This window comes from Gigantopelta aegis, chromosome 9 (genome assembly GCF_016097555.1).
Source record: "Gigantopelta aegis isolate Gae_Host chromosome 9, Gae_host_genome, whole genome shotgun sequence".
NCBI classification, from domain to species: Eukaryota; Metazoa; Mollusca; class Gastropoda; order Neomphalida; family Peltospiridae; genus Gigantopelta; species Gigantopelta aegis.
Genome location: NC_054707.1, coordinates 8301030 through 8317807, shown reverse-complemented (window position 1 = coordinate 8317807; position 16778 = coordinate 8301030). Strand labels below are relative to the sequence as shown.

Genomic DNA, 16778 nt, shown 5'->3' with positions numbered 1-16778 from the left:
TAATGCTACAATGTTTTCTATTGGTTCGTTCAAGCCACACCAAGTCAGACCTGCATAAGAAACTGTTGCTTGCACCTCAGATGTTTGAATTTTTTTTATTGTACATACACTCCTAAAATGTTGTTGAAAAAGTTCTATTTCCCCACCCGCAAATGTTCTTGAATGTTTTTGAATTTGATTTCACACTTTCTGTACGAACCCTGTCTGGTTGTTACGTTGTAGCTGTAAGGAGTTTCAGAACGTGAATTCTTTATGTATTTCTAAGACCTCAATGTAATGTTTGTTTTCTGGTTGTAGCTGTAAGGAGTTTCGGAACATGAATTCTTTATGCATTTCAAAGACCTCAATGTAATGTTTGTTTTCTGGTTGTTACATTGTAGTTGAAGGAGTTTCAGAACATGAATTCTTTATGTATTTCTAAGACCTCAGTGTAATGTTTGTTTTCTGGTTGTAGTTGTAAGGAGTTTCAGAACATGAATTCTTTATGTATTTCTAAGACCTCAATGTAATGTTTGTTTTCTGGTTGTTACATTGTAGTTGAAAGGAGTTTCAGAACGTGAATTCTTTATGTATTTCTAAGGCCTCAATGTAATGTTTGTTTTCTGGTTGTAGCTGTAAGGAGTTTCAGAACGTGAATTCTTTCCTGGCCATTGTGATGGGTCTGAGTAACATTGCCGTCAGTCGCCTCTCGCAGACCTGGGAAGTAAGTACGATTAGTTTTTCATCATCTTTGTTACTGTGGTAGGTGGGACAATGATGCTATTTAATGTTTTTAAATACTGGAAATACTAAAGACCTCAATAGCTGTGGAAAATATTTAATTCAAGCAAATAAGTGAATAATAATCTGATTCAAATGTTGCAGTATATGCTGTCCTGACAGTGGGAATGGGTAAATAAAGATCCATTGATCAGGTGAAAGAGAGCTATCTAAATTGCCTTAAAATGTACGCAAACAAATTTATTTTTGGCTATTAATTATAAAATGTTTTACCGTATCCATTAATAATTTGTTTTCCAAATTTCAGATACCTCCTTTTACTCCTACCCTCTTTTTTCATTTGGGACACATTTTCTGGTGCAAGTCAGAGTGTGTCCCCAGTGAGTGTGATTGAACATTAATTTGATATAAGCACGTTAAATTCTGACATTTGATTTGACAGTCTTATGTGGGCTTACATACAGAGTCCGGTATCTCAGTTATGGTTCAAAATGTGACAGGGTGTTAAACAACCTCCTTTTCCTTTTCAAAACCACTTTATTATAATACAATCAATTTGATCTCAGTTTGTTTTGTAGAAGCAGAGTAACATTACTTTATGATTTTTTTTGTTTCTTTCAGAAATTGCCTAACAAATTCAAAAGGATGTTTGCCGAGTTTGAGACCGTGATGGACCCGTCACGCAATCACCGAGTGTACAGACTGACCGTCGCGAAACTCTCGCCTCCCATCATCCCATTCATGCCGCTGCTAATGAAAGGTTAGTTCTGTCTCGCCTCCCATCATTCCATTCATGCCACTGCTCATGAAAGGTTAGTTCTGTCTCTTCTCCCATCATTCCGATCATGCCGCTACTCATAAAAGGTTAGTTCTGTCTCGCCTCCCATAATCATCCCATTCATGCCACTGCTCATGAAAGGTTAGTTCTCTCTCACCTCCCATCATCCCATTCATACCACTGCTCATGAAAGGTTAGTTCTGTCTCACCTCCCATCATTCCATTGATGCCACTGCTCATGAAAGGTTAGTTCTGTCTCTCCTCCCATCATCATTCCATTCATGCCACTGCTTATGAAAGATTAGTTCTGTCTCACCTCCCATCATTCCATTGATGCCACTGCTCATGAAAGGTTAGTTCTGTCTCTCCTCCCATCATCATTCCATTCATGCCACTGCTCATGAAATGTTAGTTCTGTCTCGCCTCCCATCATCATTCCATTCATGCCACTGCTCATGAAACGTTAGTTCTGTCTCGCCTCCCATCATCATTCCATTCATGCCACTGCTCATGAAAGGTTAGTTCTGTCTCACCTCCCATCATTCCATTGATGCCACTGCTCATGAAAGGTTAGTTCTGTCTCTCCTCCCATCATCATTCCATTCATGCCGCTACTCATGAAAGGTTAGTTCTGTCTCGCCTCCCATCATCATTCCATTCATGCCACTGCTCATGAAAGGTTAGTTCTGTCTCTCCTCCCATCATCATTCCAGTCATGCCACTGCTCATGAAAGGTTAGTTCTGTCTAACCTCCCATCATTCCATTGATGCCACTGCTCATGAAAGGTTAGTTCTGTCTCTCCTCCCATCATCATTCCATTCATGCCGCTACTCATGAAAGGTTAGTTCTGTCTCGCCTCCCATCATCATTCCATTCATGCCACTGCTCATGAAAGGTTAGTTCTGCCTCCCATCATCCCATTCATGCCACTGCTCATGAAAGGTTAGTTCTGTCTCACCTCCCATCATCATTCCATTCATGCCACTGCTCATGAAAGGTTAGTTCTGTCTCACCTCCCATCATCATTCCATTCATGCCACTGCTCATGAAAGGTTAGTTCTGTCTCTCCTCCCATCATCATTCCAGTCATGCCACTGCTCATGAAAGGTTAGTTCTGTCTAACCTCCCATCATTCCATTCATGCCGCTACTCATGAAAGGTTAGTTCTGTCTCGCCTCCCATCATCATTCCATTCATGCCACTGCTCATGAAAGGTTAGTTCTGCCTCCCATCATCCCATTCATGCCACTGCTCATGAAAGGTTAGTTCTGTCTCACCTCCCATCATCATTCCATTCATGCCACTGCTCATGAAAGGTTAGTTCTGTCTCACCTCCCATCATCATTCCATTCATGCCACTGCTCATGAAAGGTTAGTTCTGTCTCACCTCCCATCATTCCATTGATGCCACTGCTCATGAAAGGTTAGTTCTGTCTCACCTCCCATCATTCCATTGATGCCACTGCTCATGAAAGGTTAGTTCTGTCTCACCTCCCATGATCTCATTCATGCCACTGCTCATGAAAGGTTAGTTCCTGTTAAACTAGCTCTACATGTTTTATTTTCATATTCTGTTACATAGGTTCCCACTTTATTCTATACAGGACATCAACACAGTTTATTTATATACTTGGAAGTATGTAAAACAAAATAAATCACCAGACCCCAGCCAATTTATGTGCATCTTAGATACAAGCATATTCTATTTAGTGTAATAGAATGTACAAACCACACTGACGAACCCAGTTTGTGACGTTTTTGTCAGTAACGGTGTAGTGTAATATTGTGGAATTAAAACCAGTAGTGTATTCAGAAGGTGAGTACTTGCTGGCACTCACAATCAATTCAGTATGATGTATATTGAATTTATTGCAGGTTACCATGAGTGCTTGCCCTCCAGAAGATGGTACATGTTTTTAAAATGGACTTTATTTCAAATAGTTACTTCCCTTGGTATTCCCAATCCCAGCTGCCATTATAATTTTGTTTTGCAAGTAAAGCATGATCCACTGTACTATAAAAAGCAGTAATAAAACTGTTTTTTATTTATTTACTTTAGTTAGATTAACTGATAATAAATTATATATTTGGGGTTAAAGTATTAGTACCGGGGGTATTAAGTAAATAGAGATTACAGTGTTCTCGCTGGGTGAAAATTAAAGGAGGGCGGCCGCTCGGCACCACACCCTTCAAAAAATAAATAAAACCCACACCAATAAACGAAAAGAAAAGAAAGAAAAAAAGAGAGGGGGGAGTAGTTTGGTTACCATATTGTTGTGTGTTGTTAGACTTTAAGAAAAGACATACTCCTTATTTTGCCTACAAAAAAGTGCAAAGAGGTTTATAAAAAAAGACTCATCTTTTAATTGAACCGAAGATGATATCGGTCTGACATTCACGGGCAGTTCCGGTTTTGCTGGACCGATCAAAGTTTTAATATTATTATTTTTAATAAAGATTTCAATATATACGAAAAACAATAAAGATGTTTGTAAAGTGATCTCCTAATGTCAGATACATTTTTGTTATTTCCATCTTCATCGAATGAATCGATCGCTGTGATAAAATATTATCACCAGCTGATTTTCGCCAGTTTTGTTTATGTAAAGACAGTGTATATATTATTTGGCACTCAAGATAAATGATTTTAATAATACACTACCACTTCCGTTGTTTTTATAAGCGTTCATATCCCATCAAAATGAAAAGTTTACAATATTTTATAAAGAAGTGCTGAATAAACAGAATAACAGAAAATAAAAACAGGGGTGCACAAATGTGAAATTGTGATAGTTGCCCGGTGGGCAACCAGTAGCTGAAGTTTGGTTGCCCAACATCATCTCTTGGTTGCCCACATAGAGTATTTCATAAAAAGTTTTATGAATATAATTTTGATCTGTCTTTAAAATGAAACTGAAATTTAAAATGTTTTTATTATTATCATTACTTATCAGTTTAGTTTTATTTCTTTTTTAACATTATTTAACTACAGCTCATCTTCGCTTAGGCTGAAAAAAAAATTGTTTTGTTTAACGACACCACTGGATCACATTGATTAATTAATCATCGGCTATTGGATGTCAAACATTTGGTAATTCTGACTCGTAGTCATCAGAGGAAACCCACTACATTTTTCCTAATGCAGCAAGGGATCTTTTATATGCACTTTCCCACAGACAGGAAGGCACATACCACAGCCTTTGTCTGGTTGTTGTGCACTGTTTGGAATGAGAAAAAACCCAATCAGCTGAATGTATCCACAGAGGCGGTTTGATCTCGTTTGGGCTGTCAGTCATAATACTTTGATGAACTCGGGGCTCATCCAGGATTAAAAATACTTGTAGCCAAAAAAATTGCCAAATGGGATTTTTATTTGCCATAATGAAAATGTTTTAGCCAAAATTGTTCTGTGTAGTACTGTATAGAGTATTTATATATGAATATGAAAATGCATCTTTTTCAGCTAATTATGTACAAACTGGAATACATCTGAATAACAAAATTACCCACTGATCAAAATCAAAGACAGCAATGGGGGTAGGGGCAGTTAATATATTAGCCTACTTTGATTTTTCAGTGGATGAGGGGAGATATGCAGTTGGGAGACAATGCCCTCTGCAAACACCCCCCAAATTCTATGGCCTATGGCATTAATAAAAATCTGAGAGCCAATACTCTTCTTTTCTTAAACAGTGCTCATTATTTCTGTAAAATATCAATCTTTATTTTGGTTTGAACTGCTTTTAATTGTATTTTAAAGTAACCCATCTATTCCACACCCCAACAATTTCGTAATTTGCGCCATTTTGTTGATTTCCGCGTCGTGTTACATGCTTGTTGTTGATTTCAGCTTGTAAAATACGTAACCTTGAATGCTGACTTCACGTTATGACTACAATCCCTTTACGTTAAAAGGTTTTGATTAAAAAGATAATGCATTCAAATTTTACGGTCTTTTTAAAATCTAGCTAACTTTTGAGATGCCACCTCACAGTCAACAAATTTATATAATATTTTATCTAACAAATATCATGATTATTTTTAACTAATTGTATTCAGTGTACGTTTAACCTCAATTTGTATAAATACTGCATGTTCCTTTCCCGCGATCGCGAAATGCATGAGTGCGAAATTAACAAAGACAAAGGAAATAAACAAATGAAACAACAATTAAGTATTCATTGATGCGAACAACTATTTGGTGGTGAGGTTTTTTCTCACAAATTTACATCAAGATTTACTTGCGTGTAATCATATTGTTTAATGTCTGTAACAGTCTTGGCTGACTGTCAAGCGTGACCGATATGCACACTGAGAACAGCCAACGAACGTTTTCCAAACATTCGCGAACTATGTGATTGGTTCCCGACGTGGACATTGGGTTTAACGTGAAGCGCATAAACCAGTTTAGCGGACATTTTTGTTTTGCTCGGTCTAGCTGAACTCGGTCCTAGCCTACTCGTCTTTGGCCCTGAACTAGCATGTGTACTGAAACTCACACGCAATTTCGGTCCGTTTTTATTACTTTGGCTCAAAGACTTTACAGAGTTAAAATAACACGCTACAGATTTTTCAGACTTTTTTTGCATACATGTTGCCGTTAAAATTAATAACTGTGATTATTAAAATAAGCAAACACTGTTATGCTGAATTCTTGATGACACCGCTTCTCGTTACCAGTCGCGAGATCCCTGTTAATATTTGGTATTATTATTATATGTTAGGTGTCGGATAGAATATGTAACCGATTGTTCACATCGGAAGATAGAAAATGGCTTAGCCAAATTTTTTGCTCAGAACTGGATGGTTGTTGGTGTAGTCTGTGGCCTTTCATATGTCTTGTGCCCTTTGCTAATAACCACCATTCTGAAACGTATCTGTCTGCATTGAACTCGTCAAAATCATGCATGGTGGATGCTGAGTGGATGGCAGCGTTAGGGTGGATATTTATATCGCCTGTCAGTCAAGTTATCAGTTTCGATACTTTTGAATTGCCCGTGACTGTCCGAGTGTCGTGAAGTTTTGTTTTTCATTTTACTTGTTTTATTAATTTCTTGGTTGCCCGTCCGGGCAACTGTTTGACAAAGAATGGTTGCCCACAACATATTTTGGTTGTCCCGGGTGTGCGGACAACCGATTTGTGCACCCCTGTAAAAATCATCAGTTTCAACCAATTATATCTGCAACTGAGGACAAAATATCAAACGATAGTTAGTGGAAACAAAAGAAAGAATGACCGTTCTGATCACGTGACAGGTTTTTTTCAATCGGAGATTGACGAATCCGTAAAAAATTAAATGTTTTCATTGCTTACATAAAATATAACTTTTAGTGTGTCTATCAAACATACAAATGGATACAGATATTGGACAAAATAGAGGCTGTTAAAAATACTGTTAAATTACGTTACGGTAACTGTCGTAAATGTTTCGTCAATTGCTTTTTCGTACACAACGCGGCTTGTTTCCTTTGATGTCCAGTGTGCAGACTGATCGTTGTTTTTTGTGTGGAAAAAAGTGCATTTGGAAATAGCAGAGATAGGTGCTGGAAAATAAAGAGGGGCGCTCAAAAATAAAGGAGGGCGGGGAACGTGAAAGGAGGGCGGCAAAATGGAATAGCGGGGCGGGGCGCCCCCGCTTAAATGGAGCAGCGAGAACACTGGATTATTATATGAGTATGTGTGTTGTACTGATTTTATGAAATGAGTGTCAAGGATTATTGTATTACCCGAGCAAGAGCAAGGGTAATACATGAATCCTGACACGAGTTTTGTCAAATCAGTACGATTCACACACAAGTGTAATAATTTCTTTATTATCCACATTATCCAAAATATCATATTCGTGAATAGCAAGCTTGGACCATGTCAAAATGTTTCAAACGTAACTACAAAGAGATGACGAAACGACGTCATTTTGATAAACGTTTGCACTGGGGAAGCCGCATTAAGTTATGACATTGCTACATGGATCATACTGGTTATATTTCCCTGAATATCTTGAACTATGTGGATAATAATACTACTTATTAGATCTTTGAATACAATTGTTTCTTTTTTAGTATATGTTACATGTCGGAATACATATAGTTATATATATCACCATACATACTACAGACTTCTTTTCAATGCATGCACTATTTAAAAACACTTTGTCGTTGCAGATATGACATTCACACACGAAGGCAACAAGACATATTATGAAAGCCTTATTAACTTTGAGAAAATGGTAAGCTATAAGTTAGTGAATGTTTCTCAGATAATTCTCATCTTATGATATCAGACCACTTTTCTACCCATTATGTTGATGCTGATCCATTTACCTTTGACACTTACTAACTAATGTATTTTTCCTGTTGGACTTTGTTAAACATATGTTCATTTAATTGTTCATATACTCTTCAAAAAAAGAAACGCAAAAGGGTGCAAATGGGTTATAACTCCGATTTTATGTTTCCTACCGGTTCATGCTTTGTGAATATAAGGTCATTGCATGTCCCAAACACATTCCCACGGTTACATTCGATAAAACGCAGCTACTGTACAATAAAGTTCCAAAATGTGAATATTCGCAAAAACGCAGCCACGTGCAAACCATGTCACCACTGCACGTGCGTTGTCTGCACGTGCAACATGAACACCGACAGTATAAAAGTGCAGGGTGTTCGCTTGCCTGGCCTCTGTATCTGGCCGACAGTTGACAATCCAGGACATGCCACGTCTCAGTGAACCGCAGAGAAACAATGCCATCGGCCGACTAGACGCAGGCGAATCCAGAACGGCCGTTGCCAGGGCATTCCATGTGTCCCCAAGCACCATCTCCAGACTGTGGGACCGTTACCAGCAACATGGATCAACACGTGACCTCCCTAGATCCGGTCGACCACGGGTCACTACCCCCGGGCAGGACCGCTACATCCGGGTACGCCACCTTCGGGAACGATTGACTACTGCCACCTCCACAGCCGCAGCAATACCAGGTTTGCGCAGGATATCCGACCAGACCGTACGGAACCGCCTACGTGAGGTAGGAATTCGTGCCAGACGTCCAGTTCGAGGTGTCATCTTAACACCACAACACCGTCGACTCCGACTGCAGTGGTGCCAGATTCATCGACAATGGCCTCAACTGCGATGGAGACGGGTGTGGTTCAGTGACGAGTCCCGATTTCTGCTCCGACGTCATGATGGAAGATGTCGCGTGTATAGGCGTCGTGGTGAACGTTATGCGGAAAACTGCGTGCAGGAAGTGGACAGATTCGGCGGGGGTAGTGTCATGGTGTGGGCAGCCATCTCACACACTGGCAGAACTGACCTGGTCCATGTGCAGGGCAACCTGAATGCACAGGGCTACATTGACCAGATCCTCCGGCCACACATCGTTCCAGTTATGGCCAACGCCAACGCAGTGTTCCAACATGACAACGCCAGGCCTCACACAGCACGTCTCACAACGGCTTTCCTACAGAACAACAACATTAATGTCCTTCCTTGGCCATCGATATCACCGGATTTGAACCCAATTGAGCATCTATGGGACGAGTTGGACCGACGCCTCCGACAGCGACAACCACAGCCCCAGACCCTGCCCGAGCTGGCAGCAGCCTTGCAGGCCGAGTGGGCCACCATCCCCCGGGACGTCATCCATACTCTGGTTGCTTCAATGGGCAGGCGGTGCCAGGCAGTTGTCAACACACGCGGAGGCCACACCCGGTATTGACTCCAGATGACCTTGACCTTGGTGGTGTGTCCTATCACTTACTCACAATGGACTAGAGTGAATTGTGAACAATCCTGCAACATTTGGTAATTATCGGACTCACCATTCAATAATTAAATCAATTCTCCAAATGTTACGACAATGTGGTTTTGCGTTTCTTTTTTTGAAGAGTATATATTCCATCCATCCATCCATCCATCCATCCAGTCATATAATATATTATCAAGTAAACAGTTCTAATTAATTCCATGAACAGTAAATTATTTTTATCTAAATATCCACATTTTGTATGCAAATAATGCAGGAGTGTGAAAAATCACACTTCTCAAAATTAAATCTTATGGAGGGAGAATCTCACTTCTCAAACTAATTAATGTCAGAGGAGACATGATGTCTGTTGTTTCACACCCTCTCAGATTGAACTGATAGGGTTAGTAGTAATGGGAGCACTTCCGTGCACCTCAAAAGCAAAAATCTAATAATGTTGGTATGCATATGTTTTCTAATGAGGATGTAAACACAAAAAAATTGGTTCTGCATTTAGCACATACATGTAATTTGGTCATTAAAAACTAAATAATGTCTGTGTAGCTTGTTTCCTAATGACAGGTTTTTCATTTGACACCTCAACATATAGAACTGGCCAGTAATAACTAAATGTCAGTACACTTTGTTTTCTAAGGAAAGATTTTTCATGATTTCGGCATATTATTGGTTAGTAATAACTAGATAAAGTCAGAATGTTTTTTTTTTTTTGCCATTTCAGCATATGATTGCTCAAACCTTGAGAACTGTCCGGTTCTGTCGTAGTCAGCAAATGGGTAAGCATTCAAAACACATTGTCTTCCATGGAGTTCAATTAATTATGGATGTTATGACACTTACAAGCATACTATAGATAGTTATGGAATTTAAATTAAATATACACTTAATGTCATGTAGTTATTTTGATAAGTGTAGAATTCAGTTAAAGGTAAGGTTTGTCATTATTAAGAATTTGTTAATATGGTGTTTCCTTAACTGGATGTTACAACAAGTGAGTGGGAATTTACTGAATTATAATTCAATTAACTATGGTAGTTATCACAAATACAAGGTTTAATATGGTGTTTCCGTAACTGGATGTTACAACAAATGAGTGGGAATTTACTGAATTATAATTCAATTAACTATGGTAGTTATCACAAATACAAGGTTTAATCATATGTTTATATTACTGATACAAGATTTAATTGAATATGGATATTTTAATAATTGTCATGATCTTTATTAGCTTTAGGAATTTGTTAATGCAGTGTTTAATATGTGGATGTTGCCATATATGGGGCATAATAAAACACAGCTGTATTTTTTTTTAACAAATCCAGAATTCTTCAAAAAACCAATTGTTTGAATGTCAGTAAATGTTTTTTTGTTTTTTTCTATCTTCAGAACTTGAAGCTCCACCTCTGACAGTGAAATCTTCCCCTGATGTTCGCAGTTACATCAGGTTAGTTGACTAGAACTTATACTAGTTTTATTTGTGAACACTTGCCATTTATTGTCTCTGTATACATGCCACATCCTATCTTAATAATATTTGCTTGACGGTGCGACAGCCATAACTGTTATGTAGCAGTTTTATCTCTTATACATGATCAAATTGTCACAATCTTGCTTAATTAAGACCATGTACTGTAGGTCTCTTTTTGGCAATAATCCAACACCATATAACCGTAAATAAAATGTGTTGAGTGTGTCGTTAAATAAACCATTTCCTTCCTTTGGCAATAAAATGTATGTTATGTTGTGTTATGTTATGTTATGTTATATGCATCTTACACATTGGCAGGTCTTGAGGGGTGTTACAGGGGTCGGCGTTTTGAAATGCCTTTTTAATTAACTCTAAATTGCCTTGAAAACTCAACTCTGAGTATCTTTATTTCAATATTCTGATGGGAGCATTCCCTCGAACCCGACAACAGATCTCAATCCTTCTGGAAGCTCAGCTCATTTGCCTTTGATAAATTCAAATTGCTCGTTTTAGAATTTTGTGACACGCCTCTTTACAAAATCACAGATCTGCTCCTGTTAGAATTGTATCTGAGTACACTAACTAGTTAATTGTGTTATGAGTGATTATGATAATAAATGCATTTTTTCATCCAGTTTTCCTGCATAATATATGTGTAAATGGCTTAAAATTATTATTTTTGTTGTGACATTTTTAATTTAAAGCATTTAAGACAAATATTTTATCAGTAATGGGACATTCCTGAGTTTGCTGCACTATTTAAGATGTTATCGACTAAAAAAGACTTCAACGATTGTAATCACATATCAAATATATTTTTCTGCATAAAATATTAGTGGCTGTATATTAAACATGTTTCTGATCGTTCTAATATTTGTACTAGGTTAAATTTCATTTTATTTCCAAAAATATAATGTTTTCGTACGTACGAAATTATTTGAAGACAAAATCCATTTTGGGCTTCTTACAAATATTAAGATGACCAGTAACACAATGAATATCAGACACTGATATTCTAAACCGGAAAATATATTTAATATGTAAGTTAAATCGTAGAAATATTTTATTAGTCGGAAACATCTTACAATGCAGCAAACTCAGGAATGTCCCTTTAAGATATATTGATTTGTAAGTATGTTTTTTTAAAAATAGAATTTGATACCAACAAGAATTAATTGTCATTTCAGAAATCTATCAGTGATTGACAATCAACGGACATTAACTCATCTTTCTCACAAACTTGAACCAAGAAGGACATGATAACAAAAGGAATTGAAATTGTATTGTTGATATTTTGGCGATGGGGTGGGGGTTCACAAATATAAGAACATGCCACGATGGAACATTTGAATTCAAACGGATTAAGCATTAATTGGCAGGAAGTGTTCTCCTTGTAACAGCTATGAAGTGTTCTCCTTGTAACAGCTATGAAGTGTTCTCCTTGTAACAGCTATGAAGTGTTCTCCTTTTAACGGTACATCAAAACATGGATTTGTCAAAAGAGAAATATCAGTTTATTATCTAATCAAAACCTTGTGGAGACATGGAATGTGTTTCTTATGGAACATAGTTTAAGGTAATATTTCAGCCTAAGACTGGTGATTCTGTTGAATTGAGCCAAAATGAGTGTTGTGAACAGACATGAAAGACTGTGTGCGTGTCTTGTAGAAAAACCGATTGTGAAGCTGTGATTATCTCCAAATTGATTGTTTTGTCAATATACATGTAGAACCACAAGACAGTGTGTTGTTGAAAGTCTTCGGTTGTGAACTTGTGAATCCAGTCTTTGGTAGAACTGCAAAACGAGAGTTGTAGACAGTCTAGCTAGGACTACAGTCTTTAAACATTCCAATAGATCTCCTGAACTGCATGTTATCAAGAGAATGGTCAGAGACCAATGGTTGTGAATAGTTCTTCTAGAAACTGTCAACAAGAGTACTAAAACTGTATGTTGTTGAGTCGTCATATCAAATTGCATATTGTCAGCAATTGCTAAATGATGCATGTGAACAAAAGAGTTGTGAAGAGAATTGCTTGACTGTAGTCTAGACACTGATGTCAAAAGCTGCCATAAACTCACAACAACTGCTAAATAGAGTCATGTTTGATTGTCTCTGCGTTACCAAGATACTGCACGTTGTGAAAAGTCCAGCCAAGGACAGCATGTTGTCTGGTCTGCCAGTGACTTCATTTTGTGAAGAAATTGGGAGCAATTCTGGTCCCGTGTCAGACAGCATTCTGTTAATACGAGGTCATCAAAGAGTACTGTAATGTGATAAAAAAATTCATAATAATTCCAAAACATTGATGTCCATTATATCAAGAACTGTCAAGAATCCTGAAGGAATGGATGACATCGTATCAACAACTGTCAAGAATCCTGAAGGAATGGATGACATTGTATCAAGAACTGTCAAGAATCCTGAAGGAATGGATGACATTGTATCAACAACTGTCAAGAATCCTGAAGGAATGGATGACATCGTATCAACAACTGTCAAGAATCCTTCTTTTAGCAGCATATTGTGTGAGAACTACAGGCTGCAACAGTGTTGCTCTCCAGTATTTGACTACACACAGCAGGTTGTGTGTAAAACAACAAACAACTGTGTAATGGTAATACTTTATTCTAAAGAGTCATTCATGTCGGGATATTCGTCTATGATGTTGGCTGGGAGTCTCCTGATGGACTGCTGTTTGGCTAAGCAATGTTGACCAAGACTGAAGGTTGTCAGTCCTATTACATGCTAAATCCTGGTTGTCATAAAATCTTAAGCAGATGGCTGACAATTGATGCACACCAAAGAAATGTTTAATTGAATGCAGTTGCAAACTGTATGAGACAGATCTGTCTGCATTGGTCAGTGATCTGCTACAGATTTTATGAAAACCAGCTTAACAGTAAACAATTGAGTGGGCTTTCAGATAGCCTTCTTACATATATAGTATTCATCAATCTCAGACTTGGATGCAAATTTTTATTATTCAAGTGCCATGTGTTATCTGTATATATTTAAATAATTTATTCATGCTGAATCAGATTTTAAAACCATTGTTTTGTAAGAACTGCATTAAAATTGCACCAACTTATTCATTTTGGTTTTTGATCATTGTAGTTCTCTACCTATTTAAATAATTAAAAAGTAGCTAGACCTCTGAGTGTCTATGGTTTCTGTTAAATACTTGTCCATGAAGATGTTAAAACTGTGATTGAATCCAGTGTATAGTAAGTTCCAGAAACAGAATGACATGGTATTATGTGCATCTTATTTACCCCATAGCTTGATGCAACGTGTGGCAATGCCAAGTGCTTTTCTGCAAGTCACTGACCATAGGTAGAGAGTTTATATTTTATTTTAAAATTTTACCAAAAAACATAAAACCCCCAACAAACAATAAAAACAAACAAAAACAAAAAAAGAAGAAAAAAATTTCAACACATAAAAACTACCCCTAAATTCTAGGAATATGATATACAGTCCTTAAAAGAATCATTCTTTTTCTTTCTTTCTTTTTCCCCCGACAATTCATCAGTGAACAGAAACAAGTAAAGAGAGTTAACATACAAATACTGTGATAGAGTTCATTTTGTGAAGCAAACCAATGTTACCTATTGTAAATAAATAGCACAAGCGCTCAGCGATTTATGGTCTTGGCAAATAAACTACAGAAACTGAGTCGCTATATGCTGAGACTAAAATTTCTTGTCCCAGTCTGGAGCTCGTCGCGGTAAGACGTGTTTGTGCACACTGCACGTGCTTTCGCGGCTCGACTTGGGGATCCTACACTTTTGTTGTTTTTGTCAGCGAAGTGAAGTTTTCGACTGGGATGTATGCGACCATTGCAACTGATTGAACGTGGGAACGCTTCTCGTTTCGACAGTCTGCACCACCAGGTTGGATTCTTTATTAGCGAGATTCCTTGCCTCCACGTCATTTCTCCGTCCGACTATGTTGACCTGGGTTTTTTCGTGACTTGTATGACGGCCATTCTGCAGAACGCAACGGTTGTTCGCATTTAATCTCTACATGTCCGAGCCTGTCCTAGCAGCACCGGAAGATTGACCGCCCCACTCTAAGAAGAATAGGAAGCGAGGTCGGCCCCATCTACTCTTTCTAGATTTTACTTTGTTTTATTGTGATACCATCTCGTATCCTCCAGAGTCGGGCCTGTCCGCACCACTATACCAACCCATGACGACTGAACTGTACCCAAGTCTGATTATCTCTCTCGTTCAGACGGGTCCGGCTTCTCAAGATCTGTATTTCAGCACAGCACTACACCTTCAACGTTGTCACGGGGATCCTATAATACCCGTAACTGAATAAAACACGATTATCCAAATATCTCTTCTAACTGTATATCTATTAGATCTCTCTTTATCGGGCAGTCCAATACCCGAGTAGCTCGGCACTAGGTATATCAGAGATAAGATCTTATATAAATATATATATATATATATATATATATATATATATATATATATAGCACGTTTAGTTCACTAGAAAACACAACAAAACACAATACACTCTGGAATCTGTATTAACACTACGCTGACAAATGTACTTGCCGCAGTAGTTAATTTACAACAACAATATAATAACAACCCAGAGCTAATGACTTAATTAGTTAATCACTAGGTGTCTAGTTTACACAATATTCTAATCACTTCACGGTGATACAACACACACACACGTGTGATAATTGAGAAACGCTTCCAGGGGAACTTAATTAATAAAGGAATTACAACTCTATTCCTAACTGGTTAATTTTTAATTAACCCTTAAATACTCAGTCAGTAACCTTGTAATACAGAATTAATACTGGTACATATCACAATAAAGACAATAACCTACAGTTTACCTAGGTCCTCTAGGATGGCCGGCTAAGCTTTATCTTACCAAATACTCGTATTACAATTTACTTCGTCAGATTACCGGAGACACTGTCTAAAGAATATTGGTATAATACAGTATTAACATATTTAAAGTCACATCAATCACATCAAGGTTATACAACAGAGCAGAAAAATATATTTACCAGTCCAGACGGACCAACGTTCCCCGGGAGCCTTCCAATGTTTCTCCTCGATATATCTAAAATCCTAGCTATTTATTATAAAATACCAGGCTGGTCCGGAGACAGTACGCGGGACCGAATCTTATCATGTGAATTTCCACCACTCCCAGAGTCGATATATTTTCTTAGATGACCAGACATACTATCGCCAGTTCGCCAGAAATACCCCGGTCATAAACCGTTCTACCGGAGTTATTACGTAACTACTGGCCACATGGCCTCCGCACCTGTTGTAAGTGTGTATTAGGGGGTACGGTCGCGCGGAGGTATTACGTAACCGAGCTGCACACGGCCCTCTAAAACAATTAATATCGCCACAGGCGAAAAGATAAGAGAATGTCCCGTCACAAACGTCTATTGACTGTCAATCTAGGGGTTTTCTTGACGGGATACAACCCATCTCGTCCCTACAAGCTGTGCACCCTAACGGCCTTAACAAGGCCACTCACGTGGACATATAGATCGGACTTTAAACTTTTAGACCTTAGTTCAAAAGTTTATGTCAAATTACGTTCTTTTTTTAATATTATTAAATAGTCCGATCCTATTTATTTTTGGACTGTCCTCCTAAAATGCTCCAAATTATATAAATATTCGACCGAGCAGTCAGTTCTTTTTATTTTTGGCTTGTAAATTTAAATGTTTTTTTTTTTTTTAATTCTATTAATTTTTTTTTAATAATTGCTATTTTCAAAATTCTGCCCATTGTAACTCTACCCGAGTCAGGCCACCGATCTTATCTAATTTCTTTTTTACCACCCGATCTAATCAAGCGACCAAATTTAATGAGTAGAATTGTCTTTATTAATTATATTAGAGATGCGCATCAAATTTTAAAGGCCTACTATTTAATTTTTGGATGTAAATTTCAAAATTGTCCGCTTAATTTTTTTTCTGTCCCGGGACAAGCCCCTGGCTATCCAGAGACAGGCCCCGGGATGGACTCTAGTGGTATATGAGCATGTAAAA

The 16778-nt window shown here is 37.9% G+C and overlaps 1 protein-coding gene across 3 annotated transcripts in view; it reads left to right on the top strand.

The window, feature by feature from the left end:
* The window catches only part of LOC121380852 (rap guanine nucleotide exchange factor 4-like), a 111675-nt gene extending 97480 nt beyond the window's left edge, over positions 1 to 14195 (top strand). For 2 of the 3 annotated variants that reach the window (XM_041509846.1, XM_041509842.1), the window contains exons 24-29: positions 613 to 703; positions 1342 to 1480; positions 7662 to 7726; positions 9984 to 10038; positions 10649 to 10706; positions 11918 to 14195. In XM_041509846.1, the coding sequence (XP_041365780.1) occupies positions 613 to 703; positions 1342 to 1480; positions 7662 to 7726; positions 9984 to 10038; positions 10649 to 10706; positions 11918 to 11990 (481 nt within the window). In that variant the 3' untranslated portion in view covers positions 11991 to 14195. The remainder of the gene's footprint in view (positions 1 to 612; positions 704 to 1341; positions 1481 to 7661; positions 7727 to 9983; positions 10039 to 10648; positions 10707 to 11917) is intronic. The other variant, XM_041509843.1, reaches the window with a different exon arrangement.
* Positions 14196 to 16778: the final 2583 nt, after the last annotated feature.